General features: G+C 43.7%; 12 protein-coding genes across 12 annotated transcripts; 8 read left to right on the top strand and 4 right to left on the bottom strand.

Moving 5' to 3' along the window:
* Positions 1-93: 93 nt before the first annotated feature.
* Positions 94-796, top strand: V1516DRAFT_696173 (prenylated rab acceptor PRA1; the record flags this gene model as incomplete). Its single annotated transcript, XM_066924027.1, has 5 exons — positions 94-126; positions 191-403; positions 451-511; positions 562-612; positions 660-796. 5 exons carry the CDS (start codon positions 94-96, stop codon positions 794-796), a joined length of 495 nt encoding a protein of 164 aa, XP_066776638.1.
* Positions 797-846: 50 nt separating this feature from the next.
* On the top strand, positions 847-1,458 carry V1516DRAFT_691616 (uncharacterized protein; the record flags this gene model as incomplete). Its single annotated transcript, XM_066923865.1, has 1 exon — positions 847-1,458. The coding sequence occupies one exon, from the start codon at positions 847-849 to the stop codon at positions 1,456-1,458; it is 612 nt and encodes a 203-aa protein (XP_066776637.1).
* A 135-nt stretch (positions 1,459-1,593) lies between these two features.
* Positions 1,594-4,007, bottom strand: V1516DRAFT_707731 (cytidine deaminase-like protein). The gene is made up of 2 exons (XM_066924181.1): positions 3,692-4,007; positions 1,594-3,619 (listed from the first exon to the last, which is right to left on the bottom strand). The coding sequence occupies exons 1-2, from the start codon at positions 3,826-3,828 to the stop codon at positions 1,990-1,992; spliced, it is 1,767 nt and encodes a 588-aa protein (XP_066776636.1). The 5' UTR covers positions 3,829-4,007; the 3' UTR covers positions 1,594-1,989.
* Positions 4,008-4,917: 910 nt separating this feature from the next.
* V1516DRAFT_686068 (nucleophile aminohydrolase) lies at positions 4,918-5,793 on the top strand (the record flags this gene model as incomplete). Its single annotated transcript, XM_066923647.1, has 3 exons — positions 4,918-4,920; positions 4,970-5,018; positions 5,078-5,793. 3 exons carry the CDS (start codon positions 4,918-4,920, stop codon positions 5,791-5,793), a joined length of 768 nt encoding a protein of 255 aa, XP_066776635.1.
* A 217-nt stretch (positions 5,794-6,010) lies between these two features.
* Positions 6,011-7,033, bottom strand: V1516DRAFT_676534 (60S ribosomal protein eL15). The gene is made up of 3 exons (XM_066922437.1): positions 6,970-7,033; positions 6,881-6,906; positions 6,011-6,718 (listed from the first exon to the last, which is right to left on the bottom strand). Coding segments are annotated over exons 1-3 (612 nt in total). The 5' UTR covers positions 6,971-7,033; the 3' UTR covers positions 6,011-6,133.
* A 253-nt stretch (positions 7,034-7,286) lies between these two features.
* Positions 7,287-8,467, top strand: V1516DRAFT_676528 (uncharacterized protein; the record flags this gene model as incomplete). Its single annotated transcript, XM_066922436.1, has 1 exon — positions 7,287-8,467. A coding segment is annotated over exon 1 (959 nt), but the record flags the coding sequence as incomplete, so codon positions are not given.
* On the bottom strand, positions 8,399-12,800 carry V1516DRAFT_676525 (uncharacterized protein). Its single transcript, XM_066922435.1, has 5 exons — positions 12,694-12,800; positions 10,647-12,623; positions 10,150-10,599; positions 9,735-10,094; positions 8,399-9,677 (listed from the first exon to the last, which is right to left on the bottom strand). The coding sequence occupies exons 2-5, from the start codon at positions 12,386-12,388 to the stop codon at positions 8,609-8,611; spliced, it is 3,621 nt and encodes a 1,206-aa protein (XP_066776632.1). The 5' UTR covers positions 12,389-12,623; positions 12,694-12,800; the 3' UTR covers positions 8,399-8,608.
* V1516DRAFT_676523 (P-loop containing nucleoside triphosphate hydrolase protein) lies at positions 12,660-17,415 on the top strand. The gene is made up of 2 exons (XM_066922434.1): positions 12,660-16,260; positions 16,319-17,415. Exons 1-2 carry the CDS (start codon positions 12,971-12,973, stop codon positions 17,082-17,084), a joined length of 4,056 nt encoding a protein of 1,351 aa, XP_066776631.1. The 5' UTR covers positions 12,660-12,970; the 3' UTR covers positions 17,085-17,415.
* V1516DRAFT_676522 (HIT-like domain-containing protein) lies at positions 17,416-18,648 on the top strand. Its single transcript, XM_066922433.1, has one exon. It carries the CDS (start codon positions 17,819-17,821, stop codon positions 18,497-18,499), a length of 681 nt encoding a protein of 226 aa, XP_066776630.1. The 5' UTR covers positions 17,416-17,818; the 3' UTR covers positions 18,500-18,648.
* Positions 18,386-20,929, bottom strand: V1516DRAFT_676520 (armadillo-type protein). Its single transcript, XM_066922432.1, has 3 exons — positions 20,528-20,929; positions 19,844-20,353; positions 18,386-19,794 (listed from the first exon to the last, which is right to left on the bottom strand). The coding sequence occupies exons 1-3, from the start codon at positions 20,759-20,761 to the stop codon at positions 18,874-18,876; spliced, it is 1,665 nt and encodes a 554-aa protein (XP_066776629.1). The 5' UTR covers positions 20,762-20,929; the 3' UTR covers positions 18,386-18,873.
* A 516-nt stretch (positions 20,930-21,445) lies between these two features.
* On the top strand, positions 21,446-24,277 carry V1516DRAFT_686060 (uncharacterized protein; the record flags this gene model as incomplete). The annotated part of the gene is made up of 5 exons (XM_066923646.1): positions 21,446-21,575; positions 21,629-21,768; positions 21,827-23,672; positions 23,737-23,872; positions 23,929-24,277. 5 exons carry the CDS (start codon positions 21,446-21,448, stop codon positions 24,275-24,277), a joined length of 2,601 nt encoding a protein of 866 aa, XP_066776628.1.
* A 1,769-nt stretch (positions 24,278-26,046) lies between these two features.
* On the top strand, positions 26,047-26,313 carry V1516DRAFT_664790 (uncharacterized protein; the record flags this gene model as incomplete). Its single annotated transcript, XM_066920626.1, has 2 exons — positions 26,047-26,102; positions 26,163-26,313. 2 exons carry the CDS (start codon positions 26,047-26,049, stop codon positions 26,311-26,313), a joined length of 207 nt encoding a protein of 68 aa, XP_066776627.1.
* Positions 26,314-27,153: the final 840 nt, after the last annotated feature.

Genomic DNA, 27,153 nt, shown 5'->3' with positions numbered 1-27,153 from the left:
GAACGTGAATTATGAGTATCAGGTTTCAAAATATCCAGGTAACTATTCAAAGGAGCTGGTTGTTTGTACTTGTCTTAACAGGACCCTTTTGGCATGCAGGTTCAGCAGTTTGTTGATCGGTTTAAGGTGCGATTTTCGTCCTCCTATGACTTTCTTAAATATGCAAGTTTCAAACTAAGTATTAAAATAGACCGACTCTTCGCTATTGAGGACAAAAGTCGGCACTATCCGTCCGGTGTCAGACTTTTTTGACTTCAAGCGCGTCTCAAAGCCAGCTAATATGGGAGTTGTTCAACAACGCGTCACTTTCAACTTGACCTACTATTCGGCCAACTATTTGATTGTGTTTGGTATGCTCTCAGTATACAGTCTGCTATCCAATCTGCTTTTGCTATTTGTTCTTGTAAGCTTGTATTCTAAATAGCAATGTTATCTGGCTGACGTGAATAGATTTTCGTGACGTTCGGCTTGTATGGCATAAATTACCTCAAAGGACAGGATCTCAATCTTGGTCAGTATTGTTGGGTAGATAGTACTACAGCACTAACTTATCTGTTATAGGATTCACTAAGTTGACTACTTCCCAATTATATGTCGGGCTCCTTGTTGTTGGTAGGTTTTTTATGTTTTTGCATATCGACATCTGACTAATTCCTTAGCTGTACCCCTAGGTTTCATCGCATCACCGTTTTCTACAATTCTATGGCTTCTGGGAGCTTCTTGTGTAACCATTATTGGACACGCTTCACTGATGGATAAGCCAATCGAGAGTGCTTTTTCTGGAGAGACCGTCTAGATCGGGGAGTTTCAGGTCCAGTGCAGGGAGTAGGAGAGAATAGCGTGGTTATGGCTGGATCTAGACGGGTAAGTGGAAGTGGAGAAGGAAGGGTAGAAAACAGTGATTCTTATATAAAAATAAGTGGAAGAAGACAAGCATCATCGTCAAAGTCGTCGTCGTTCGGATCTTGGGTTGATCGTGTGTTTGGGGGCAAGCGAAGTGTTAGTGCTGGGCACTTGACGGCAGTTCCGGTAGCAGGACCAGTTAGATCGAACAGAAGTGTTTCGCAGGATCAGGGAACGTTTTTTGTTTCTTCAGGAAATTTGCAACGGATGAGAAGATCCTCGAATGGTGTCGAGGGTCAGAAAGTGTTATTCGATGAACATGGCAATCGATATATCTTATCACCATCGGGTTCACCCGAACAGCACTTGCATGTACGTAAATCACGAAGTCATTCAAACATAAGTCAAAATGAGACAGTTAGCCCAGGATCGTCATCTAGCTCAAGTCGCTTCCAACAAGAACCAAGCAATAGCTCTACTCGACATCATCCTCCTGTATCAAATCAAAGCAATTCTCCTGAGCAGGTACGACTGTCTGGATCAAGGACGGTGAGCGAGGAATTTCGAAGTCGAGGTCTGGGTGCGAACGGAAAGAATCCACGACGAGTTTCATAGTTTCATCCCTACCGACATTATTCGAGGACGATTGTACGTTGTGGCTTGTAACTCTTAATTAGCTTTTTTACCGTTTGGTTCCAACATATAATATATTTTGCCTGGGAAAATAAAATGGAAAGCAAATGGTTCAATTTCAAATTCGTAAAAATAGTTGTATTTTACCGTAGCGATTGCTCAAATATTATCAGAATAAATCATATAATCAATCAAGGAAAAAAATTCTGTAAACAAGAATCGAACAAGTAGTACAATAATACATCATTTAAAAGAATATAACACTCGCGCAAGATATGCTGAAATCATATACAAAAATATAAACAATAGGTGGAAAAGCGTGGAAATCTCGCTCGAAACAAAGTAGAAGCAAGATTTTTAAATTGTCTTGACATGTATTAGAAATTGTATTAGATCGTGATACCCAAGAATGATTCTGAACGATAAAGATGTAAAATGTGTAAGGGTAGGCAAAATAGTAGACAATTATTATTTATGTTATTCGAAACAGTAACAAATGGAAGAGACATGAAATCAATGATGGAATAAGCGAACATGATTTTCAACATAGACAATGTTCTTCGAATCAGCGGCAGCGATGACAGCATCATCTTGAACTGAACCGGTCGCAGCAGCAATATATTGGACACCACTGCGAGCAGCTCGATAAACATTATCGGCAAAAGGGAAGAACGCATCCGAAGAAAGCGCTACTCCGTTAAGCTTTGACAACCATTCCCTGCGTTCAGAAGAAGTGAGTGGAACAGGAAGTTCGGCAAATTTGGACTCATACTCTGACTTCTCCGGCTCTTCGTCGGGAATTTGATTAGAGACATAAAGGTCAATGGCATTTGACTTGTCTGGTCGCTTCACTCCTTTAGCCCATTTGAATCCAAGAACACGAGGATGTTGACGAAGCCACCAGTTATCAGCTTTGTCACCGGCAAGACGTGTGCAATGAATTCGAGACTGCTGGCCAGCACCCAGGCCAATCAACATGCCATTCTTCGCATAGGCAACCGAATTAGACTGAGTGTACTTAAGAGCAATTGTCGCAACAATCAAATCAGTAACGGCCGAAGCCGGTAGATCTTTGTTCTTGGAGATGATATCCTTGAACGAAGCGCTATTAATGAAAACGTCGTTACGCTTCTGAGAGAGACAGACTCCATACACCTGCCGAGTTTCGACAGAATCAGGGGTATAGCTTGCATCAATCTGAAGAATAGTATACTTTCCGCCTTTCTTCTTTTTGAGAATTTCCAGAGCCTCAGGCGAATATTCAGGTGCAATGATACCGTCCGAAACTTCGCGAGAAATGATCTTTGCAGTAGTCTGATCAACTGTATCAGAGAGAGCAATCCAATCACCAAAGCTGCTCATACGGTCTGCACCACGGGCCCGAGCATAAGCAATAGCTTGAGGAGTCAACTCGGAATCAGAAATATCATCAACAAAATAAATTTTTTTTTCAATTTCAGTCAGAGGGACAGCAACTGCAGCACCTGCAGGCGATACATGCTTGAAGCTGGCAGCAGCTGGGAGGTTCAGAGAAATCGAAAGCTCCTTGACTAAAGGCCAAGAGTTTAGTGCATCAAGAAGATTGATGTAACCAGGAGATCCAGAAAGAACCTTGAAAGGTAGCTCTCCTTGCTTAACATAAGCCTGCGCAGGTTTCTGGTGGGGATTTGCACCATAACGAAGGGTGAGCTGCGCAGTAGATTCAGCATATTTCTTGCGGAAAAAGTCAGCAATGGCAGTGTCGTACTCAGCCGTATGTTCGAAAGCTTTCAGTGCATAACTATTGCGGGCGGTAGCAGAGATTTCGCCAGCATCAAGTTGTTCAAGAAATCCAGGGTAGTCAGAGGGGTCCGAAAGAATAGTAACTCGAATATGATTTTTGGCAGCAGCTCGGAGAAGAGTTACACCGCCAATATCAATTTCCTCGACAGCTTCCGCAATAGTGACGTTAACTTTCGAAATCGTCTCTTTGAAGGGATAGAGATTGCAGACAACATAGTCAACCTTGTCAATACCCTGCTCGAGAAGGTCATGCTCATCGGATTCGATATCACGAGCGAGGATGCCCGCATGAACGGCCGGATGCAGAGTCTTCACACGGCCAGAGAGCATCTCGGGGGCGTGCGTAATTGCGGAGACATCTCTAGAGAGTTACATGTTAGACTAGCAAAAAACTAAAAAAAAAAAATGGTGGCAGCAGAATGCTGGAACTCACTCGACTGGAAAGCCAGCTTCACGAACAAGTTTTGCGGTGCCGCCAGAGGCGAGTAGGCGGATATCGTGTTTGACAAGACCCTTGGCCAAGTCAAGAAGGCCAGTCTTGTCGTAGACGGAGAGAATAGCAGTCTTCATGGCGGCGGTCAGAGTCCAGAATATCTCAAAAGCGCTGATCGACGAGGCAGAAGTATTAACAGGACGGGCAGTCGGATGGAGACGATTCCGGGGTTGTTGCTTGTTTGTGGAGGTCTAAAAGGCGGGAGTAACAGCAAAATGGCAGAAGCAACTTTGTTCAAGGTCAACCGGGTCAAAACTGACCAAAAAAGTTTTTGGCTCAGGAAATTGACTTTGGCCGAATGACGTAGACCAAAAACTCTCCATTAATATCACGTGAATTAAAGGATCAGGAAAGCGGACTCCAGGGGGTCTGGTGTTCATGCTGGCAGAGGTATAAAATGGCTTACAACTCTTGGAGAAATTCTTTTCTTTCTCTTTTGAACTAACGCTAAATTTCCGTCTGGCAGGTAGAAGAAATTCTCTTTCTACTATTCCGTGTTCCTGCGAGATGCTCCTATGTGGCTGTATCCAGGACGTATGTGAACCGTAGTGCTAGACGTAGAGCAATTCGATGGATCTTGGGTGCAGCGTGCTTGTTGTCTGCCTTGTGCAGCGGAAGGAGTGTCTTTCATGTCCCCGTATTGGGTTCGGTGCAATGATCTGTCGAACATATTTCGATGCTTCAGTCTGATTGTGAAATTTTATTGATTGCCTTTGATTGGTTATGTAGATACTGATACATTATGAGTGGGCAAGGTAGGGTCGCTGAATGACTTCCTTGTAGATATTGATTCCAAACGCCGACAAATTAGAACTTTCATGGATATGTTTTTTCCTACTTCTTTGACGAATGTTACAAAAGACATTTAATTATGCCCATATGCTTGCACTTTTTGTGGAGAATTTTTATAAACTGTTATTGCCTGAAAATTTCATATAGTTTGTCTAATGCTTCCACTATAAATTCATTATATACTTGCCACAGTGGCAGTGTATACGGCTACCCTACCTGACCTGTTTTGTTCCCTGTAAATCATCAATTTACACATCAGCATACTCCATTAGCGCTATTAATCAGTTCAACAGATCGGTTCTCTAGGATTTGGCTAGCGTAGACTGTCAATTTGTCGGAAATATACAGCGATCGGAAAATATTATTGATTCACAATGGTTCGTGATTATATGATGCTGCTCGAACCGCTGGCTTACATGTATACAGACTTCAATTGGAACAGGATATGATCTTTCCAATAGCGTTTTTAGTCCCGGTATGACTTCAATCCATTATCTTATGTTTTTGGCATCTGCAAACTGACTTCGTTTGTAGACGGACGAAACTTTCAGGTAGAGTATGCGAGCAAGGCTGTCGAAGCTGATGGAACTGCAATTGGCATCAAATGCGCTGATGGTGTCGTGTTCGCTGTCGAGAAGATTGTCACTTCCAAACTTCTAGTTCCTGGCGCAAATAAGAAAATACAGACAATCGATCGTCATATTGGTGTTGCTTATTCTGGTCTTACTCCTGATGGTCGCCATCTTGTTGGTCAAGGCCGATCGGAGGCTTACTCCTGGCGTGGAACATACAAGGTCCCGATTTCGGTCACCTCGCTTACAGATCGTCTTTCCGGATACGTGCAGGCTTATACGCTTTATTCATCTGTTCGTCCTTTTGGTATTTCGACCATAATTGGTGGAGTAGACGAAACTGGACCACATCTTTACACCATTGAGCCTTCGGGGGCTTATTGGGGCTATCAAGGTGCAGCCACTGGTAAAGGCCGTCAAGCGGCCAAATCAGAGCTGGAAAAACTTGATCTACCGAACATTTCGGCTAGAGATGCTGTTAAGGCTGCTGCAAAGATCATTTATGCTGCTCATGACGACTCCAAGGACAAAGATTTCGAATTGGAAATTTCATGGATCTCCATTTCTGAAACTAAAGGCCTTCATCAATTTGTTCCCAAGGAGCTATTGGAAGAAGCTGAACGTCTTGCTAAGGCGGATGATGACGAGGATGATGAAGATGTTGATATGGATGATTAAAATATTGTTTCCTTTCTTCTCTTCGTAAACCTGTAGTTCTGTACAATAGTCAAACACATTCGACACAAATACATAGCTTGTTTTATATTGATAATACTAGGGTGGAATTTAATCGTAGATTCATGTGATTTGGCTGCAAATTAGCATCTCCACCCTCGCCCTTACGAACTCATGTACGCAACAGATTATACTTGGCCATCAATCTCAGTTTTGCTCTCGTTAAACATCCGTTCAGTCCTCTTATTATGATTATGATTAAAATGAACTAGATTTGTATACTACACATGTACATAATCCAAACTTTTGAACAACAGAGGAAATAATACACTCAGCCAGCCAACTAACGGTATCTCCACAAACTGAGAGTATTGTGTTTCTTCCATGTGTGTCTTCTGCCATTCTGAGTCTTCGTATAGAGATGGCCCTTCTTGATACCACGGGATTGCTTGCCTGCCGAAGTGAGTCCGCGAGACTCACGGTGCTTATGAACGGGATTAGCAATCCAATTGTACTTGGCATTATTGCGGATGGCATTATGCTGAGGATCGACAAGAATAACTTCGAAATACTTGTAAGACGAGTCGGCGTTAACCCAATAAGAGTTCAGGACGCGCAAATTGGGGCAGCGACGTCCAACACGCTCCTCAGCGGTGGTGCGAAGTGAACGCTGGTACTTGAGTTGATTAACACCCATGTTGGTGGGCTTACCATAGGTAGCACCCTTGGGCACAGGACGCTTACGGCCACCACGACGAACACGAATTCTGTAGATAACAAAACCTTGTTTAGCTTTGTATCCCAGACGACGCGCCTTGTCCGGACGAGAAGGTCGCGAAGCACGGTGAATCACATTAAGCTGGCGGTATTCCCAGCAACGAACACGGAGAAGAAAACGGAGCACATCCGACTGCTTCTTACGTTGTAGCTATTATATTCGTTAAAATGGCGTATTCAAATAACAATATGTTGCAGCTATAGACGTGCTGAATTTAATACAAATAATGCTATCAAAATCTCACAACTTCAAGCATATTCGATTTAGTTCAGCTCGACTTAAAATACTGCAGAGCTACAACATTATATTTACCTCTTCAAGATATTTGTAGGCACCCACTAAAACATAATTAATATCACTTCGCTCAATCCAATGGCAGAAATATTCATATTCTAACTCACTTGTTGCTTTCTCTCTCGATAGATATGAACAAACTGATTTTGTCTGGCTTTCTTAACAGTTCATAGAAATCTTCAAATCAGAAGTCCATGCGATACCTTGCTACCACTCAATCATTGTCATGGACGATCGAGTGCGGCGCATAGCCAAAGCCCTGAGAGCCTACATTTCGTGACTGCTATAGGGTTAAACAATAGGCTCTGTGGTGCGAGCAGAGAATCAGGGTGTTGGGAGTTCACAGGCTCAAACAGGAAATCAGTAAATAGAATCTTAGACCCCTTGGTGGTGGAACATGTTCCGCTATTGAATTGATGCTTAACGAAGCTCGTTCTACTGAAATTGTAATTTGTAATTTTATTACTCGATTTTAATTAGCGGCGTACGATTCGAGCTAACAATGTCTCGAATGAGTAGAAAGCCCCGTTCTTATCGGAACCACAGCTTTGACGCTAGCGAGTATCGAGTCCATCTTGAAACAATCAGTTACGATCGTCACCATGGAAATAATGAGAGTGGCATCCGACATTCTGTTTACAGGGGATGGTATGGTTTTACAAATTTTTTTCTTGGAAGATGGAATTCAGAACCTCGATTGAAGGGAATATACAGTCGCTGCGGTGTGCTGATTTTCCATTCCGCAGGGGTTGGTCTGAGCATTACAATGATTGTATTTTACTTTTTGGACCTTAATCGTATCGTTCAGAGAGGCTCTCATCATAAGAAAGAAGATTTCATTAGCGACGAAAAGCTCCGAATAACTGGTAGAGTCATGGGTATCGTGACTGGATTTTTGAGTCTGTTTGGCTGCCTCACTCGAGGAAGCCTGTTCCTATCATACAAAACTAGGTGTAACTGGAAGCTTTGTGGGGGAAACCTTGCCTTTATTACTGTGTTTACATTATTTACTGCTGCTCATCCTGCATTTGTTGATCAGCAAGACGATGGATCCCAAGTTACGTTGGTTAAATTTCTTGTGACGCAGGGCCTGTTAATCATTTATTGGGTTTTCTCAGCTTTGATTGCCTATATCGAATTCACCAGAATTGCCTCAGCTATCTATGATAGAGATCAGCTCGCTGAAGAAAGAAATCGGCACTTGAGAGCCTCTGAAATCGAGCTAGAATACCCCAAATATCCTGAATCCAGCAAAGTTCGCGGAGCTCCTGGTCCTCCTGAATATGCTCATGTAACTCATCATTATAATACCCGGTCTCAAACAACTTACACTTCTGGTTCTGATTCTGACTCTGTGAAAGATCATCCTGAATCCTCAAGTAAAGCCACTAAGCGTACTAAGCGTAATCGTACTAGCTCTCGTACTACTGTTCAGGAAACTATGAGCTCATTCTCTCCTGATTAATGACTATTTTGGTTTTCAACAGCTACTGAGGGGTATTGGCGCTAAATCGTGCTTTGTGGTTAAAGTATAGAGTATCTTGTATTTTTAAATAATAGTAATTGTATTCAATGAAAAAAAATCTTAAGCAGAGGGAAAGGTCATACTTCTGAAAAGCAATGCACCAAAGTGGAAGAACAGTCAGCGCCAACTCAAATTCAGCTTTTTCAGCTTATGTTGAAATAATTTTGAATTGCTAGAGCATTCCATTTTTCATTGCCGCACCTTTATAATTTCCTTCTTAATTACAGCCCTACCCCAATGTCTGTTTCGTCTTTCTCCTCCTCTTCCTCCAGTTCTGGAGAGTCAGCTGCATCTTCATCTAGATCTTCCCACGATTCAGCAACTGGTTCTTTATCAGCCTTCTCCCACTTTTTAGGCGATCTTCTTTCGATTCCGGGATTGACCGAAACGGCGCCTAGTGCGGCGTATATATTATACGAGCCATATTTGGGTTTCGATCTTGACAATTGAGTCAAGCTCGTCGAAGGAGAAATATTCGTAGAAGTGGAGGCCGAGGATGATGTAGATTTGGTACTTTCCTTGTAACTAACTGTGTTGTCAGGTGCCAACCAGCAGAGTTCTGCAAATTGTGCAATATGAGCTTCAGTCGTGATGTAACGCTTAAGCAAAGGCCTCAAGAACGTTAGCTCCTTATCCAATTCAGTCATAGATAATTTGAGCTCTTCTGCATTCAAAGGTGTCAGTATCACATCCTCATCAGCAATCCAGTGAGCATTAAACTTTAAAGTCGAAATTCCGGACGTTTTGATCGTGGCCTCAATCTTCCGTTCCAAATCGGGACGGGTAACTCCAATTTGAATACCTTCCAAATAAATAGCATTATATGGCTTTGCAATTGATTTTCCCACTTGCCATGCAGAAGACGAAGTAGCCATCACAGAAGATGAGGTACTGCTTTGCTGCTTTCTCACAAACCCCAAGAAGGCCTGTGATAGATTCTTGATAGGCATATCCGTTCTGGGCGTTCTATGCATGACCACTGATCTATGAGGTTCGGGATCTTGGCTAATTGAATCCATCCCATATGATTCTGCCATGCAATGTAAAAATTCTCGCTGCTGTGATCGCATTGGAGGGAAAGACATTGAACGCTTTGGAGTAGATGAATTGACGAAGTTCTCCATCACTTTTTCAATGCTTTCGCACCATTTTTTGTTCGTAGCATACAAACGCATTACCATTTCAGGATAAACTTCCACATTCGACGCCGGACCGGTACGATTTTCAATATCGATATCTAACGCCTCCGCTAGCTTGGCATTTCTGGCAATAACCGCGCATCGATCATTGCTTGATTATAGTTAGTACTAGTTTAGCCAACCCAAAAATAACTGAAGAATAACCAACCATTTTAGGATTCTTATTGGCGGCTTGAAAGTTTTTGTCGCGTTGCATTTTACATTAGCAGTCAAATTCCCACAGCGACAGTGAATAACTATGACTGCTTTGCAAGGTTGGACCTCCGAACATTCGTAAGGAGCATGACAGAGCTCTTCGTCAGGATGGCCACAACCCTTTTGTTTACCGCATGGTTGTCTGCACTCCGTGTCGCATTCACCTTCACTGTGACAAGTTTTTTTGCATCGGTGCGAGCCACAAGGGAGTATCTTGTTACAAACAGCTCCACAAGAAACATTGATTCGGCTACAAGGCTGATTCTTCATTAAAGACTTGCCACACATGCAATAGCGTTCGACAAAATATGGACTAGGCTTCGGTCGGCACAAAATCAAATATTGAAGAAATAAATTCAGAAACATACCATTTTGGGCACGAAACATCGTCTTGATGACAATTATGGCTGACAGGAGGATGTCCGCATGTAGTTCCTCGATTGCATTGGAAAAGACAATCAGGCGGTTTCGTACCACAAGCAATAGGAGGCATCATTTTAGTTCTTCCGCAATGGCATGTCAATTCATCGAAGCTAGCTTGAAGACATGGAGGACATGGTCCTCGGTGACAAGTAATTTGGCAATGATGATTCCCGCACTTCAACAAGTTATTACATATAGCAAAACATATATGTTGAGGTTCTATTATATCGTCCAGATTAAGTAGTTGAGATGCGTCACGACGACGAACTTTTGACAATCGTTTCTGTCCCATTTTTTCACCTGGACAGCATAGTGCACCACATTCATGACGCAAACAGTTGAGTTGCACATGGCATACTCTTCTGCATTTAACAGGCTCTAGCTCGGTTCGAAAACTTGAGAAGATTAATATTCTGATCTTAAAATTAGCAAAGCCTCTTACCATTCCAACGTAATTTTATTGTGTCCACACACGCAAGGAACCGTAACTTTTTCTAAGCAGGAACCGCAAGGACCTGAATGACAAAGTCGTTTACACACGTGGCCGCATGGTAGGGTCTTTAAGCAAACATCTGTACAAGTAGGAATTGGATCAGTGCAGTCATTACGCTGATGTCCAAGAATTTCTTCAATACTATGCTTGCCACAAGGACAAGTAAGCACAACATCCGGACTCATAGAACAATGAGTAAATTCTAGATCTTGGGAATGACATTCTTGTTCACAAAAATGTTTACCACAATCAAAGGCACGACCACAGACGTTATTGCACTTCCAAATACCGACCCAAAATGATTTATCTCCTTCATCATCAATATAATAACTTTTCCTTTCCGGAAGAGTATGACTACATTGCACATCTTTATCTTCTTTTCCACAGTAACAGCTGCTATGGACTGGTGCAATACAAGGACCACATAAGCCAGAATGGCAAGGGCGAGAACAAGTATGAACTCCACATGCCATAAGTTCGCCACATACAATTCCACAGCTGTAGCCTTCATAGTTTGTGCTAGCGCAAGACCTCTGAATCGAAGTCTTCCCACAAAAACAGTCCATAATTGGACCCATTCCAGAGCATTTAGGATGTGGTCCAGGATGGCATAATAGTTGACAAGAATGAGGACAGTCATCGTATTCATGCAAGCAAGTCTGGCCACAGCTATGTGGAGGAAACAAAGGTGATTGCGTTGGATTCTGCGCCTTTCCACACCAACATGTATAATTTTTCGGAACTTCCATTCTGGAAGTCTGGCATCCAGGGCAACGCCAGGGACCTGGATCAGCATTCGAATCATTTGCAATTGATTGCGCCTTTTTAGCCCATTTTTGAATACAGGAAATATGAAACACCCTGGAACAAGTAGAACAAGACCATATTCGAGACTTCCGGTTAACTGAATTAATACAAATCATACATTCATAATCACCCGAATGAATCTCTTGCAAAATATCTTTCACCAAGGTATTCGAAGACATATCAGTACCTGCAAAATAGTCATTAATATCTAATGGTACTGAAGAAACTGGAGCGGAAGCTGTGTTTTGGTCATCATTGAAGTCTGCGGTTGGTAGGTTCGATAGATGTGTGCCAAATTTCCGCCTTGATCCCCCAGGGTTGAGTCTTGGTTGATATCCTTCTGATCGGTCTCGACTGCTAAGAGATCGACCTTGAGGACGAGTAGGAGTACGCGTAGCTCTCAGGACCGCAAAATCGAACGAGCCAGCGACAAATACCGGAGCGTTTGGATTCATCACTGAACCTTGCAAGACAGGATCATTCGTATCTTGAGTTTGATTCAAATGTCGGTGTCGATGACGATTCGACAGCTGGGTCTCTGGCCTCTCTAGAGGATTTGAAAAGGAATTGTGCTCTCGGACCGAAGAAATGTCCTCTGCAGACGTGAAACCAGAATCTGCGGAGTTAGATTCAGTATGTTCAATGGAAGAGGTCAGAGTAGACTTAGAAGTATGATCTTTTTTTCCACCCTTGTTACCCTCTTGATTTCTCCATTTTCTTGGCTGAGCACTGCTGGAGGCCGTGGAAGCGTCACCCGTTCCAGCTTGCTCACGACTATTTTTGCCTCTCCTTCTAGAGCGTCGGTTCTGACGTGTAGATGTCGTAGAAGATAATTGACTCGAGACACTCTCCGAAGCTTGAGGCCTCGAGGCAACCTCGGTCATAGTCTAAAGTAGCAGCTTTGAGAGCTCAAATATGAGCGGTTACTGAATCCACAAACCAAGACGTAAAACAACAACTTCTTATATATGTGCGGAATCCTCTCTAGAAGTATTTCTGTCTTGTCGGTGGTAGATTGTCTTCTGTCACTCTCCCCAGCTAGCACGACGCTTAAGTTAGACAGGCTTTCTGTGGCAAAGCCTCGAAGTCACGGGACAATTATCCGAGTGGCTTTGGGAGCTGGTAAATGAGTAAGAATACTGTGAAAGACTAACAGGAGCAGCTATGCTAATGGATGACTCTTACAGACCTAGTATCAGGATGAAAATTACAAATTTTAATAGTTTAGGCTGCGGCCGTCCGAAAATCTTCTGTTGTTCACTGGCTGTTGGTCGCTCAAGATCCTCGAGGCTTAACCACAACAAATACTCTATCCCACTACGGTAGCCGCTACAGAGGGAGGGAGTATCGATTGCAGATGATTGCGAAAACTCCCAGTTCCAACGCAGAGCGAGGGAGCAATTATTTTGTCGAACTAATTTAAGTTGGCATATTTTGGCTGACGGCAGCAGGCCCCATTGCTTAAAATGGCTAAAGGGGGCGATAGAAAATCCAATTCGGCTAGAGGAATAATTACATCAGGGAACGCAGGCAATGGATCCAAGTCAAAGTCGACGAGGAAAAACGAGCCGACAAGCGCGGCTAACCTGCCATTAGAGAAGGGCGCTTTGTCGGCGAAAGAGATTGTTGCAGCTTCTTCTTCGTGGACTGGGAAACTACCAGCAACATTATTACATGAGCATTGTCAGAAGCAAGGATGGGAGAAAGTCAATTATGATATGATCCGCGGTCCGGGAGGATTCATTGCTACCACAATTCTTGGGTTCCGGAATCCCAAAACAAGTCAGGTCGAAATCGTCAAATTCAGACCACCGGATTCACTTTTGAATCCTCAGCCGACTGCTCTCGAAGCTCGTCATTTCGCAGCCACCTATGCACTCCATAGGATTGCGTCTCATAAAAATATACACATGATTCTTCCCGGCGAGCACAAATCATTATGGCGCAAAATGGAGGATATTCGACGAGCGGATGTAAAAGCTGGCAAAACTCATTTGTACGCTACCGATCCTTTCATTGTTCGGCGAGAACAGGACGAAGCTAAAGCTCAGGCAGACGCGAAGAAAATTGAAACTGACCAGGCAAAGGCAGCTGAGGAAGATGGATCAGGCCAAGTTCGTTCTCGTACAAGAGTGCTCACGAAGGGTTGGGAAAGAGTACCAGTCATTGATATGGCGCGAGAAGTTCGTTCGTTATTAGAAGCCTGTATTCGGAAATATCATGTTTGGGATACAGATAATGTAGACAGACAAAGTGTGGCTGAACATGGCTTGAAAGAGCTGATCGACATGGGTTTTCGAGATGTACATGTCCGTGAAGCAGCCGAATATACCGAATCTAAAGAGCAAGCTCTTGAATGGTTACTCATTCATGTACCGGAAGATGATTTGCCCTCTCGGTTTTTACCGGAAAATTATACCCCGGGTGTCACTTTGGTCACAAGCTCTCTCCAACTTGAATATGCATTGAAGCGACTCTCACAAGCTGGTTTCCCTATGGATCTGGCTCGAGAAACGATGGAGCAATTTCATGGGGATGAATGTATGGCAATAGAGAAACTGGTTCACGATTTACAGTATCCCGATCAGGAATTCACTATTATTGAGAATCCTCATGTCGAAGCTGCCTGGGAAGAAGAGAAGATCGCTCTCGAGGCCATCTACGGAGAGAGATTCTCTTGTCCGCTACCTCATTTCGTTGAAATTAAACTGGCTCTACCTTCGTCTGACTTATATAATAAGAATAATCTGTTGCTTCGATTTTACAAGTCCTCAGGATATCCCATTTATAGAATTTCATCTATTGCATTAGTTACTATTGAGCCTAATCACACTCGGAATCTGCCGTCTTATGTCCGGCTTTCTGCCGTTCTACGCGCTGCCAGCTATGCTTCTGAGAACTTTTTGGGAGCGTCGATGTGTTTTTCAATTACTGAATGGATTCAAGAAAATTTAGAAACGATTTGCAAAACTCCAGTCAAGCTTAAATCTCTTTCTGGAGCTATTTATGGAATTTCTTACTCTGGAGAAGCAAACGCAATCAGTAACGTGCTTGCCAGCTTGAATCTCGACAATAGTAGAATCACGAGTCGGTTTTCTGCTGGACCGGTCCCTGTTCGGGTTAGCAGCATGGAGCTTCGCGATTCGCTACAGCGAACGATGAACGACCCAAAGATGCAAGATTTGTATAAAGCTAGACGGTCACTTCCGGCCTGGTTGAAACGGACAATCATTGTTGAAACCATAAAGAGGAATCAAGTTACTCTAGTTACTGGTGAGACCGGTTCAGGCAAATCTACGCAATCACTACAATTTGTCTTGGATGATTTGATTCTATCTGGAAAAGGTGACTCCGTGAACATGATATGTACACAGCCCAGAAGAATCTCAGCGATGGGCCTGGCATCTCGTGTGGCGGAAGAACGTGGTTCTGAAGTCGGTCAGCAAGTTGGGTATGTAATCCGTGGCGAGTCAAAAGTATCGCCTAAAACTCAATTACAATTCATGACTACAGGTGTCATTTTACGAATGCTGCAAATGGATCCTATAAATTCATTGAAGAATGTCAGTCATATTTTCATTGATGAGGTTCATGAGAGATCTCTGGATGGTGATTTCCTGTTGATCATATTGAAGCGATTAGTTCTACGAAACAATAAAATTAAAATCATTTTAATGAGCGCGACCGTGGATGCAAAACAGTTTTCCGATTATTTTGGAGGCGCAGGCCATGTTAATATTGAGGGTCGAACTTTCCCGGTCGAAGATCTGTATGTGGATCAAATTTTACGACTCACTGGATTCCGACCCTCATTGAGTGGACTGAGAAAAGATAAATCTGAGCGAATGAATACTTTAGAAGAAGATACAAGCGAACGGAAGTCAGAGTATGAAGATGACCTAATTGGAAAGTACGTCACGGCCTTAGGGGACCGTATAAATTACGACTTTATTGCTTCAGTAGTATCTTTTATTGATTGCCAACTTGGAGATAAAGACGGAGCAATTTTGATATTTTTACCAGGAACAATGGAAATTTCGCGATGTATTTCGTCGATAGCTTCTACTTCTTCACGGTTCCACTGTTTGCCTCTGCATGCTTCCTTGATTCCAGCTGATCAAAGAAAAGTTTTCCTCAAGCCGCCAAATGGTAAACGGAAGATTGTTGCGGCTACAAACGTAGCCGAGACATCTATTACTATTTCTGATGTTGTGGCTGTGATTGATTCCGGGAGGGTGAAGGAAACCGTATTTGAACCGCAATCAAACATGACTCGTTTGATTGAGACTTGGGTATCGCAAGCAGCAGCCAAGCAACGAAGAGGTCGCGCGGGACGTGTATCAAAGGGCACCTGTTTCAAGTTATATACTCGAAATATAGAGACAAATAAGATGCCTGCGCGACAAGTTCCTGAGATTTGTCGGACGCCTCTTGAACAGCTATATCTAATGGTGAAGGCCATGAAAATTGGAGATGCAGGCAAATTTTTAGGAGAAGCTTTAGATGCTCCAAATGTTCTGGCGATCGAAGCTGCGCGGAATGTATTAATTCAAGTAGGCGCGCTTGATGAGGCGCATTCGAATTTGACAGCTCTAGGAAATCATTTGGCAACCGTGCCTGCAGACTTAAAATGTGGCAAGTTACTTATATACGGAGCAATATTTGGCTGTTTGGATATATGTGCAGTTATTGCTGCAATTCTAACCGTTCGGTCTCCATTTGTCTCTTCGTCTGATAATCGAGAAACGGCAAAATCGTAAGTTTTGTTAAGGATAAGAGGGCATTGCAGTATTTCTAACTTACGTAACAAACAGAGCTCGCGATTCGTTTGGATTAAATCAGGGTGATTTGATTGCAGATGCCCGAGCATTCATGGAATGGGATTCGAGAACCAAGAGATCATATAGAGAAGCGCGAAGCTGGTGTGAAGAAAATTTCCTCTCTGTCCGCATTATGGAGGATATTGCGTCGACCAAAGATCAGTATCTGCAATCAATGCAAGAGATTGGGTTTATCAAATCTTCGCGGCAAATAAAATTGCAAGTTTATACACATGAGCAGCTTTCGATGGTTCGAGCATTAGTCGCAGCAGCCTTGAACCCGTCGATTGCCAGAATTCAGCTACCTGAGAAGAAGTATTTAGCAGTTCGATCAGGCGCTGTTGAACTAGATCCTGAAGCAAAAACAATCAGACTTTTTACTCGAGATGACGGCAGAGTATTTATTCATCCTAGTTCGACCTTGTTTTCTTCGCAGTCATTTGTTGGAGGATCCGAATTCATAAGTTTTTTCTCAAAAATGGCGACTTCGAAAACGTTCATTCGAGAATTAACTCCATTTTCTAGCTACGGACTGTTGATGTTTGGTGGCACACTTGGGACAGATTTGTTAGGACGTGGAGTTACGGTTGGATCATGGGTCCGTCTCCGATGCTGGGCTCGGATCGGTGTTCTTGTCGGACAAATGAGAGTTTTGCTAGACCAAATCCTGGCTCTGAAAATAGAAGCACCCGAAATTGATGTCACTAACCATGAGATTGTTCGAGCAGTTCGACGATTGGTCGAGCAAAATGGACTATAGGTACTTCAGTAAATTGCTCTTAGACTTAAAAGAGGGTATAATCAATTATTGATGGCTTTTGAAATACAACTACCAGAAACGGGCCACGCAAAGTTCGAACTGTCAATAAGTAGTTATTTATCGGTCAAGCTAATCTATCTTTTAAATGGGTCTCAGGCCGATATTTGCAACTGCTAAACTTAGTCTTGCTTCTGGCGTTGGTGGAAATTATGTGCTGAAACGCTTAAGCTCAGGTTTTGGAAAGGGTAATTCTATGAATTGAAGAAGAGAAGTGTAGCATAGGATAGAACACACTTGTTATGGTGACAATTGACAAAACTAGTTTATCACTCTCATTAAGACTGACGTTGTAGAGCCAGCGAGGTAATCTTGGGAGGAAGAGACGTAAAGAACGGAGGCGGCTTTTAATGAAAGCACGCAATGATCAAAAGTAACAGAATCAACTCTATCAACATATATCTATCGTCTGTCTCCTCAAAATCTGATATCGAATCATTCGAATCAACAAATGTGGACGAATCACTTTTATATCGGCTCGGACGGTACAGTGGTAGCTGCAACGGCGGCTGTCATTTAGTGCGAAGAACTAGCGCATACACGCTCTGAAACGAGCCGCGCAGACCGTCCGTCCCTGCCTGAGAAGCATTTTCACATGTCATCATCTATCTGAATCCGAAGAATAAAGTCGCTCGATCGGAATCTAGCACCGCATCTAGACTACTTCCTTTGCTAGAATGGCGTATCGTCGCGCCTTGGAACCCTACGTGAAACACCCTGAAAAGGGCGATTCCATCAATGTGGTCATCAGATATACAGATCAATACACGCTAATATATGATCTGTATCCGAAGGCTACTATCCACTTACTACTGCTTCCACGGTCGCCAGCACGAACAAGTCTACATCCTTTCAAAGCACTCTGTCCACGTGTAAACAAGTCCAACCAGTCTTTTTACGACTCGATAGCCTCATATGTGCTAGACGCTAAACGACTGGCAGTCACATTGCTAGAAAAGAAACTCAATCGCAAGTGTACGATAGACGATATCAAGGCTGGTATACATGCTCTGCCTTCGCTGTCTAATCTGCACATACATATCATCTCGGTAGATAACCATTCGAGTAGGCTGAAAAATAAAAAACACTATAATTCGTTCAATACTCCTTTCTTTATCGACTTCAATGATCTCGAGTCTCTATCTAGTCATTGTCTGAATCAAGTAGCTGCTCTTGAACCGACCAGTTACGAGAAATTTTTAAAGCTGGATCTTATATGCTGGAGATGTAAGAAACAATTCTCGAATAAATTCAAATTGTTCCAGCAACATCTCAATGAAGAATTCGAAATTTGGCTCCAGGAAAAGAACATAATTTCTACCGAGGACAAACAGACATTAAAACATGATGTACAATGAATGATCGTTTTAAATAATTTCTGATAATAAGTTTGCTTGTTATACGACTCAGAAGTCGCATGCTGACGGATAATTACATACATTAGAAGGGGAATACATGATGACACAAAAACAAACGGTTGAAAATAAAAGTAAAAAATAAACAACAGTTAGATCCATACACCAATTACATGATAGAGAGCAATACATGATAGACATAAACATTTACAGATGCGACGATAGAAAGAGGACTTACATACTAAAACAAATTACAAACATTTTCCTCCTAGCGTCGAACAAAAGATAACATTGGAAAAAATAAGAGAATTCGGGTATCTCTCTGACAAATTGAGCCAACTCGTCAACGATGCAATGACAAAAAGCACAAAGTCAAATCACCAACTCATGGTATTATCTTCCGTCGTCGTGGCGTTCTCAAAATTGAATCCACCTTGGCCGGCAGGAGCTGTGTTATTATCGACACCACCAAAGCCAAACGTATCTCCAGCGGTCTGAGGAGCGAGACCGGTATCTTCGACATCATCCTCATCCCCGAAGTATTTGTCAATGATGTTATAGGCTTTCATGTAAATTTCCTCGTTCTCGTTCTGCTGAAGCGCATGTATCTTCTCCATGCCACCTGCCTCCTCAATATAGACGGCATATGCATTATATCCTCCGCTCGATTCCTTGTCCTGCTCTCCAACCTTGAGAATATTCTCAAGGCCATCAAGTGCTACTTGAATAATCTTATTATCCAGACAAGTAAGTAGATCACACAGTGGTTTGATGCAGCCCTGCGACACAAGATATCGAATTTGGTCTGGCTTGTACAAACCACCAGACGTAGCATTAGAGATAGCCCAACAAGCCTCTTTACGAGTCTTAAAATCTGCGTGCGCCAGCAGATCAATAAGCGGAGGTACGAGATTCGCTGCAATAACTGCATCTATTTGAGTAGAGTTACCGGCAGTGATATTAGAAATCGTCCAGCAAGCTTCTTTGCGGATTGGTTCCTTCGGAGACGACAGAAGAGCCAGTAAATTGTTGAGAGCTCCGGTATTGATGACGACCTGAGTTTGAACGTCATCACCAGTCACGATATTTCCAACGGATCGTAGCGCAGGAGTCTGAACTGCGGTGTTTGGGTGTAATAAGAGCTCCACTAGTCGTCGGGGAATACCAACCTCAATCACCGCTTGAATTTTATCGTTCGATCCGTCAGACAAATACGAAATAGCCCAACAGGCATCGATCAAGACTTCATCATCTAATGAATAGATCAAACGAGCAAGAGCCTGCAGTGCAGGAGAGATCTGACAAGTAAGCATATAGACTCAAGCAAATCAAGTAGTTATCACTTACCGTATTCCAATCCGGTTGAGGGTTTTTACCTCGACAGAAATTACTCAAAGTCCACGTCGCATTCCTCAGCATACTGAGCTTTCGCGAATCGTTCAAGAGAGCAAGAAGAGGTGGCAAAGCACCAGCATTAAGAACGATGTCACGGCATGAAGGTGAATCACCAGCAATATTACCCAAGGCCCAAACTGCTTGCTCGCGAACGTCAGCTTCGGATGAATCAAGAAGCTCAACAAAAATCGGAATCGCGCCAGCATCAATCACTGCCCTAGTTTGAGGAGCAGAGCCCGATGCGATGTTGGTAAGAGCCCATGCTGCCTCAAATTGTATCAAAGAGTGGGGAGATCGTAGGAATTCGACAAATCGAGAAACAACACCACACTCGATCACTTTCTCAATCGGAGGATTACGCTCCTTAGAAAGAATCTTGCGGAATTTCACGGTAGCTTGGATCTGATCATCAATGTTGTCAGAAAAGACGCCCTGGATCATTTCGGGCAGCTCATCATTAAGCTATACAATTTGTTAGCATAAATACATGGAAACAGAATAATGCGAATGCCACAACAAAGCAAATTGAACGGGAAAATCGAGATAATTCGATAGTATATTAACAAAGCGATCGATAAAATGGATCTGGATTTCGGCTACATGTAGTGGACTCAATGGATTCTCAGAATCACGTACCTGTGAGTCTGTGTTTGGTTCGTCTTCGCTCTCGCTATGAGTTGCCTCAGGATTGGCTTGAGGTAAAGTAAGATTACGGCGCTTTGCCAGAGACTCCTCTCGCTTCGCCTTTCTGATTTCAACCTGAGCTTCTTCTCTTCGTCGACGAAGTTCATCGGCTCGGAAATGGCCCTTGTTCTTGAAATTCGTCCGTCGATACTCGGGCACGAAACGAGTAGTTGATTCCGAATCCATCTTTGAAAACGGTATCAAAATCAGAAAATTCAATTCTAAAATAGTTTGGACTTTAGGAGTTAAAAAAAGCCAATATGTAACTTCCAGGAAAAAAGGAAATTTCTGAAGTTCAAATGAGGAACAGTCTGGTGTAATCACGGTGCTCCGTAGAAGGGATGCCAGCAAAAAAGCACGGCAGCGTAGCTCAGTTTAAAACCATAGAAATCTCTTATAGTGTGTCTCCAACGCCAGGCACAAGTCTGAGTTGTAGTAAAGTTTATGCTTTATACGTAATGTATTCTCTGCATTTACTCCCCTTCTGTTAGAGAAGAGGCGCTACAGTATCAAAACAAACACGCCCACAATCGTCCACAACCGAGAAGCATATAAAACTTAAACAAGCGCGTAATCACATGATGCTCACGTGATTTAGATCTAGAATTGTGTTGTCCAGACAAGGCAGATAGGAGTTACGACTATAAGCAGAAACTTTCCACCATTTGGATAATGTGCTGTTTTATATATTATAATAGCCAATCAGAGGTTAGCTCGATTCACGATTAGACTGGAAATTCGCTGTGGCTATAGTTCTCCCTGTAGGAGTACTCTGTTGCATTTAGTCAATGACGTGAAATAAGAGCTCCCAATCTAACAATTTCGCGTATATCTATTTCGCAAAGCTTCTCTAGTTGGTCAGCACGGCAGATGGATAGCTTAGATCTTCCACAGTTGAAAGCTCTAGCAGATGCTTCTAAGAGCACACCTTCTACTTGCTTCCAAGTTATTGGACGAGTAGATAACTGTAAAGATGAGATTCAAGCGACTAGTAGGGGGGGTATGTATTTTGACTAATATTGTTTCTCTTTGATCTTAACTCTACGTTTGTAGGCTACTATCAGTCTGTCATTCTTTCTGATTTGTCGATTCATAATCCCAATGATGCTATTCAAATTTCGATATTTGCGCCCACGATGAATCACGTCCCTGAGCTCAGCGTCGGAGCAACTCTACTATTAGTCGGCGTCCAGGTGAGAGAATTACAATTATTCATAATGTCCCTGTGCGTAATTTTTGACCCAAACTCAGTTTAAGCGACGATCAGGAAAGAGCTCTTTTCAGGGAATATGTTCGCTTGACACGTTTCAAGGAATGGGCTGGATGGTGCTTCATAAAGAGGAACGTCGGAATTATCATAGTCCTTCGCTATTTTGGACTCCTCATAGAATCTCAGAAGCTCAGAGAGCTCTTGTTAGCTTTGCCGATTCTTGGGATCGGATGAGAGGTCTGAGTGGGCCAACGAAGCAAGCACATTATGGCAATTCACCTCAACGTCCAAGATTTAGTTCTGGTAGCTCTGTGAAACGCTCTGAACCAGAGATCATAGAACATGCGCTACTAAGTCAATTGCAAACTGGAAAGAAATATTCGATAGCAGTTAAGCATTGTGGTATGCTTGGACCGATGGACGGATTCGTTTTGATGAGAGTAACCGATTTCACAGCCCAGGATAGCTTCAATTTTTCTGAAGCAGAATCTCTTAATACTGGCGAACTACCGGCCGGGCGATATATAACTACAGTGTTACTCGACGGGGAGTCTTTACAGGCATTTGATGATCTACCTCGCTGGGAGTATCTTAAATTTGAAAAAGTTCTTGTCAAAAACGCAAGAAATGGTCATATGGTCTGCTCCGCCATGAAAGGATGTCGACCTCATTTATTAGCACGAGACAGTCCAGAATACATAGAACTTCGGAAACGAGAGCTAGCTCTGGTTGATAGGGCGTCCCTAGAAGAGCCACGAATAGATTCGAAAGGATTTTCCCCAAGCACAGATCAGTCTAGTCCTCAGTCGAAAGAAACTAGCCGCCGAGATTCTATTCTCAGATCGAATTCAAGCTATGTGAGAGAGCGCACGCCCATTCCGCGAAGCAGGCATGCAAGTGCCCAGCTGCGCAGCTCGCCTCCTACTAGTAAACTGGCTAGTAGTGGTTCGTCAGCTAGAAGAACTCTTCCGCCTTCAGAGACCCATCAATCGCCGAACAATTACACTCAGATCAGTAACATCGATACTCAGCTCCCCAAATCAGGAGCTCCAAATGCAAGGAAACTAGATGAGGAAGGAAATTCAATGCGCCGCAGACAGTTATCGTCGTCACTCATGCCTACAGATGAAAATGAATCCAGAGATCGCGACGGTATGGAAGACGTATGTAAATTATCAGCTATGAAGCAGTCCGGACCTTCTACAAATAGCAGTGATGTGCAGCCGGTATTTGATGAACGGTCAAAAATCACAAAGTTGAAGGAGATGAAGCTACAGTCATTGAAGAGAAAATTGGAAATAGTACAGGCAGATGAGGAATGTGCAAACCTTGCACGAGAAGTGGCGATCAAGCACCTTGCTGTTTTGAGAGCCGAAGACGAACTCAAGCAGATGGAGCTGAGATTGTTTGAGGAAATGATAGCCGAATCTGAAGAAAGTTATTCAAAAACTGTGGGGGCTGACGGAACTGAGAAAAGCAATAGTAATAGCAAGAGAGTTCGGGTGCAAGAAGGGGGTTTGAAAACCAATTTACTAGAAAGGTTCGATGAGGAGAATGTAGACGGCGCCTCGAGGGCGAAACCGGAACAGACAATAGCAATAGCGCTCAACAAGTCGCGGGAGCAAGAGAAGGGACAAGACGTTGGGAAAAAACGGTTAACTGCGGATGAGACGATTGAGGGCTGGGAAAGCGAAGGCGCGCAAGGAGAGAGTAAAGTTTCACGCTCTCGTTCGCACTCCTCGGACGAGTCCAATATCGAGTGGCCATCAAGCCATGGACCCGAGGTCGAAGAGCAGAGCCCACAGCAACAGCAGGGAGTAAACCAAGATCAACTGGGACCTGGTATAGTTAGTAGTCAGGCTGAGCAGAGAGCGGATATTGAGAAAGGTAACTAGATCACGTATGCTTGCCGGGCGATATGACGCTTACAGAGAGGGCTTAATTGTAGTAGATGGAGAGATCGGATTTCATTGTATTCGCATGGAGAGTATACAGGAGCTGAAGGCGGCCAAATCAGGCATGAATTACATAGTGCGATGCTGGATCAGCCAGATAATGCCGTGTAGCTGGGACAAGATCTGGCAGAGGTGAGTTCGGTCAAGAGAGGATGGTCTGGGAGCGCTGTATGATAACATGAGAGTAGCCATGCGGGAGGTGTTTCCTCCTACGTAATAGTTGTTCGGATCGAGGATAGCTCGGGCGGGATAGAGGTCGCCATTACGGGGCCCAAGGAAAATGGCAAAGATGTTTTTGGGTTAAGCGTGAACAAAGAGGAAAAGGAGGAGGCGCTCAAGTTGATTGGAAAGAAGTTAAAGGAGATGGTGAGATGGAGCCCAGAGGAGACGAAGGAGATTGAGATGGTTTTGTACAAACTGGAAGGAGATTACGGAAATCCCACCCAAGAAGCCGAGTCTAGAAGGGAATGGGGACCGGGCAGAACAGAGACGGTCCGATACAGCGTTGTGAGTGCAACAGTGGCAGAGCCGCGGTGATAAAATTGAAAAATTTTTCTTACCTTGAGCTTGACCGAGGATCGCAAAAAGAGCGCAGAGAGTGCGGACGGGCAAGTAGCGTATAACTAACTAGAAGGAGAAAGAATGAGCCAGAAACGAAGGCAAGAGAACAATAGTGCGCGATGATGACCAAACAGTGCCCGAGGGACGGAGAAAGCGGAAAAGCAAGAGACAAATAGAGTTAGGATTCGAGCCGGAATTGGAAGTCTGAGTTGTAGGAGGAGGCCGATAATTCGAGCGCGGCTATTGGACGGGCGGGGCTGGGACAAGATTGACAGAATAAATTAGTTTTGTGGGTGGTTTGATTGACCCAATTTGACGGACCGATTTATGCCATAAGTGTGTACAGGGCTTATGCAATGTGAAACCTACCCAAATTTATCGTTCTTTCCCAGGATGCATTAGGCTGTTGGGCAATTGGGCAAGCGGTCGTTGCTGGCTGCGACCGACAGCAGGGCTGTGGTTTCGCCGGCGGGGTGCGGTTGGTTGGGCTCGTGGCTGGTTTCACGGACAATGCGTTGCTGATCAAGAGATTTATTGACAGCGCGAGAGATTAGATTGAGTGGACGAAGGTTAAACGATCAGATGGGTCTCTTTGGCTGAGTATGATAAGCAAGGAGGTCGCGAGCTAATGGGCTTTTGGGCCACACGGACAGAAAAAATTGCAGCAGGGCCGAAGCGAGCAGCCGGAGAAGGAAAGGAAGAAGGCAGGAGCTCGTGTGACGGAGTTTAGAGAAGTGTAGGAACGAGCAATAGTTGAAACAACAGATCGAGCTACTTCTGCTGCGCCTAATAATCCAGATGCTGTTGTTTGCCAGCGCGTACGATCAGATCTGCGTCCGTCTCGTTCGCACGTCCAGGCAGGCTGAGTATGCAGAAATAGCAATAGCAGCAAGGAGTAGGTGAGTCCGCCAAAGACCACCAGAATAGCTCGCCGTATGTGTGCATATTAGCAGTAGCTATGCCAGCAAAAATGGTTTCGAAATCCCTGCTCCACAATGCCAGACGCTCCCAATTATTATTAGACGAAACTGTGATTCAAATGAAGAATATCAGCGGTCCGTTACGTCTATTTTTATTAAAATTCTTTGGCACCGCATATACGCGCGCCTTGTTTTACCTCGACTGTCTCGTCTCCACCCTCGTCCGCCTTCGTCTCTGTGTCTCGCGTCTCCTTACAGGCCGCGCGTCAGCTTTGCTCTCCTTCCTCCCACCCCTCCCTACTTGGTCTACCGGTTTGATGTTTCTCCTGCATTCGCTCGCTCTCGTGCCCTTTCCCTGTCCAGCTTCGAAAAACCAATGCTAATTTTATCCCGGCCGGCCCGCGCGTGCGCGCGCTTCTGTCCAGTCGTACCACTACTGCACTCTGCCGCGCGCAAACTGATGACATCTTTCCGTATCTGTCGTACCGCCGAGATGGCTGTGCATCGCCACAGTATGATCGCAATTGTACTAGCCCTTCGGCGCCACTCGAGGCTCAGCGCCACTCTATTTTTTGCTTTTTTTTTCCTTTCCCTTCCTTTCGAACGCCCAACCACTTTTTTTCTCGTGTGCTCTCTCTGACTGTGTCTGTCTCAGGCGCCGTAGTCCATGCTCCCTTCCCTGCTCCCTGTCTATATATTGCCGCCCTTCTGCTCCCTCACGTTTCTTCCTTCCTGACAGATTCTTCATATACATCTTTGTGAAAGCTTTACTCGGACGTATCTAAGGTTATTACATCTATCCAAATCTATTCTATACACATCACAATGCAGTTCAAGCTCCTTATCTCTGCTCTTGCCCTCGCCGTCGGCGTTGCTGCTCAGTAAGTCTTTTGCACTTTTTGCCAAAAGTCAGCTTCAATTTCTAACATTTTCGCCTTCAGGAACTCCACCACCAACGGAACTTCTAACACCTCTATCTCTACTTCTGCCACTCCTTCTGCTACCGAGACCTCCAACGCTGCCGCCCAGAACATGATCGGTGCTGGTATCGTCGGTGCCGTCGTTGCCGGTGGTATCGCTCTTGTCCTGTAAGCGTACAATTCTGTCGTCTTTCTAGGATGGAGGTGCGAGCGTGGTTGTCGTTTTTTCATAATGTCTCCTGTTCTCTTAATTTTCTATTGTCTCAAGAGACATCACATTCGAGAAATAAAATGAGCGTCTGACCTGCGATCATAACTGGTTGCTTGTCAGCGCCAGTACGGGACGATATTCAGTCGGTACGAGCATAGAGGGTCTGTTTCACTATTTTATACTATTTTCTTTTTTCTATATTTTCTTTTGATATTTGGTTAATGTTGTATTGAACTCGATTTCATACTTCCTGTTTATATTTCTTTGGGCCGTGGTTTTATGTTTATATGCTAAGCTGTTTGGAATTGACTTCGACTGTATCTCTACTTGATCAGCTAAAAACTGATTTCGTTTTGTGCTAGTAAGGTTAGATATTTCCTCAGCTACGTTTGAAATGATATTCTGAAGCCTTCTCCGATTCTGATGATTATATTGGATAGGTAATTTTTTTGTTTTGAGCGGTGTCTCAAGGGACGGTTGCGATTTGTTATTTCCAGGGTATTAATTAGCTGTCTTAATAATATGTAATATAAGTGATTGAGATCTTGATCATCTACATTATCAAATTTTCGATATAGTCAGAATTTTTGAGAATTTTCTTGCATTTCTGTGGTGGCGATTGAGTAGCACTCGTCGAACTGAGTGAGTTTAGGGTTAATTTATTTGACCGGTAGCGACGGTATGAAGGGATAGTAGATTCTTTTGAGCACAGTCATCAACGTCCGTCCGTACAGGGCCTGGTATGGGAGATTATAGTGGAATGGACTACTATATAGGGTACGTAGGGGCATATTAATTAAT

This window comes from Lipomyces oligophaga, assembly GCF_038497815.1.
Source record: "Lipomyces oligophaga strain CBS 7107 unplaced genomic scaffold V1516scaffold_5, whole genome shotgun sequence".
NCBI classification, from domain to species: Eukaryota; Fungi; Ascomycota; class Lipomycetes; order Lipomycetales; family Lipomycetaceae; genus Lipomyces; species [Lipomyces] oligophaga.
Note: the sequence above shows the minus strand (reverse complement) of the source record. Positions and strands in the feature narration are given on the sequence as shown.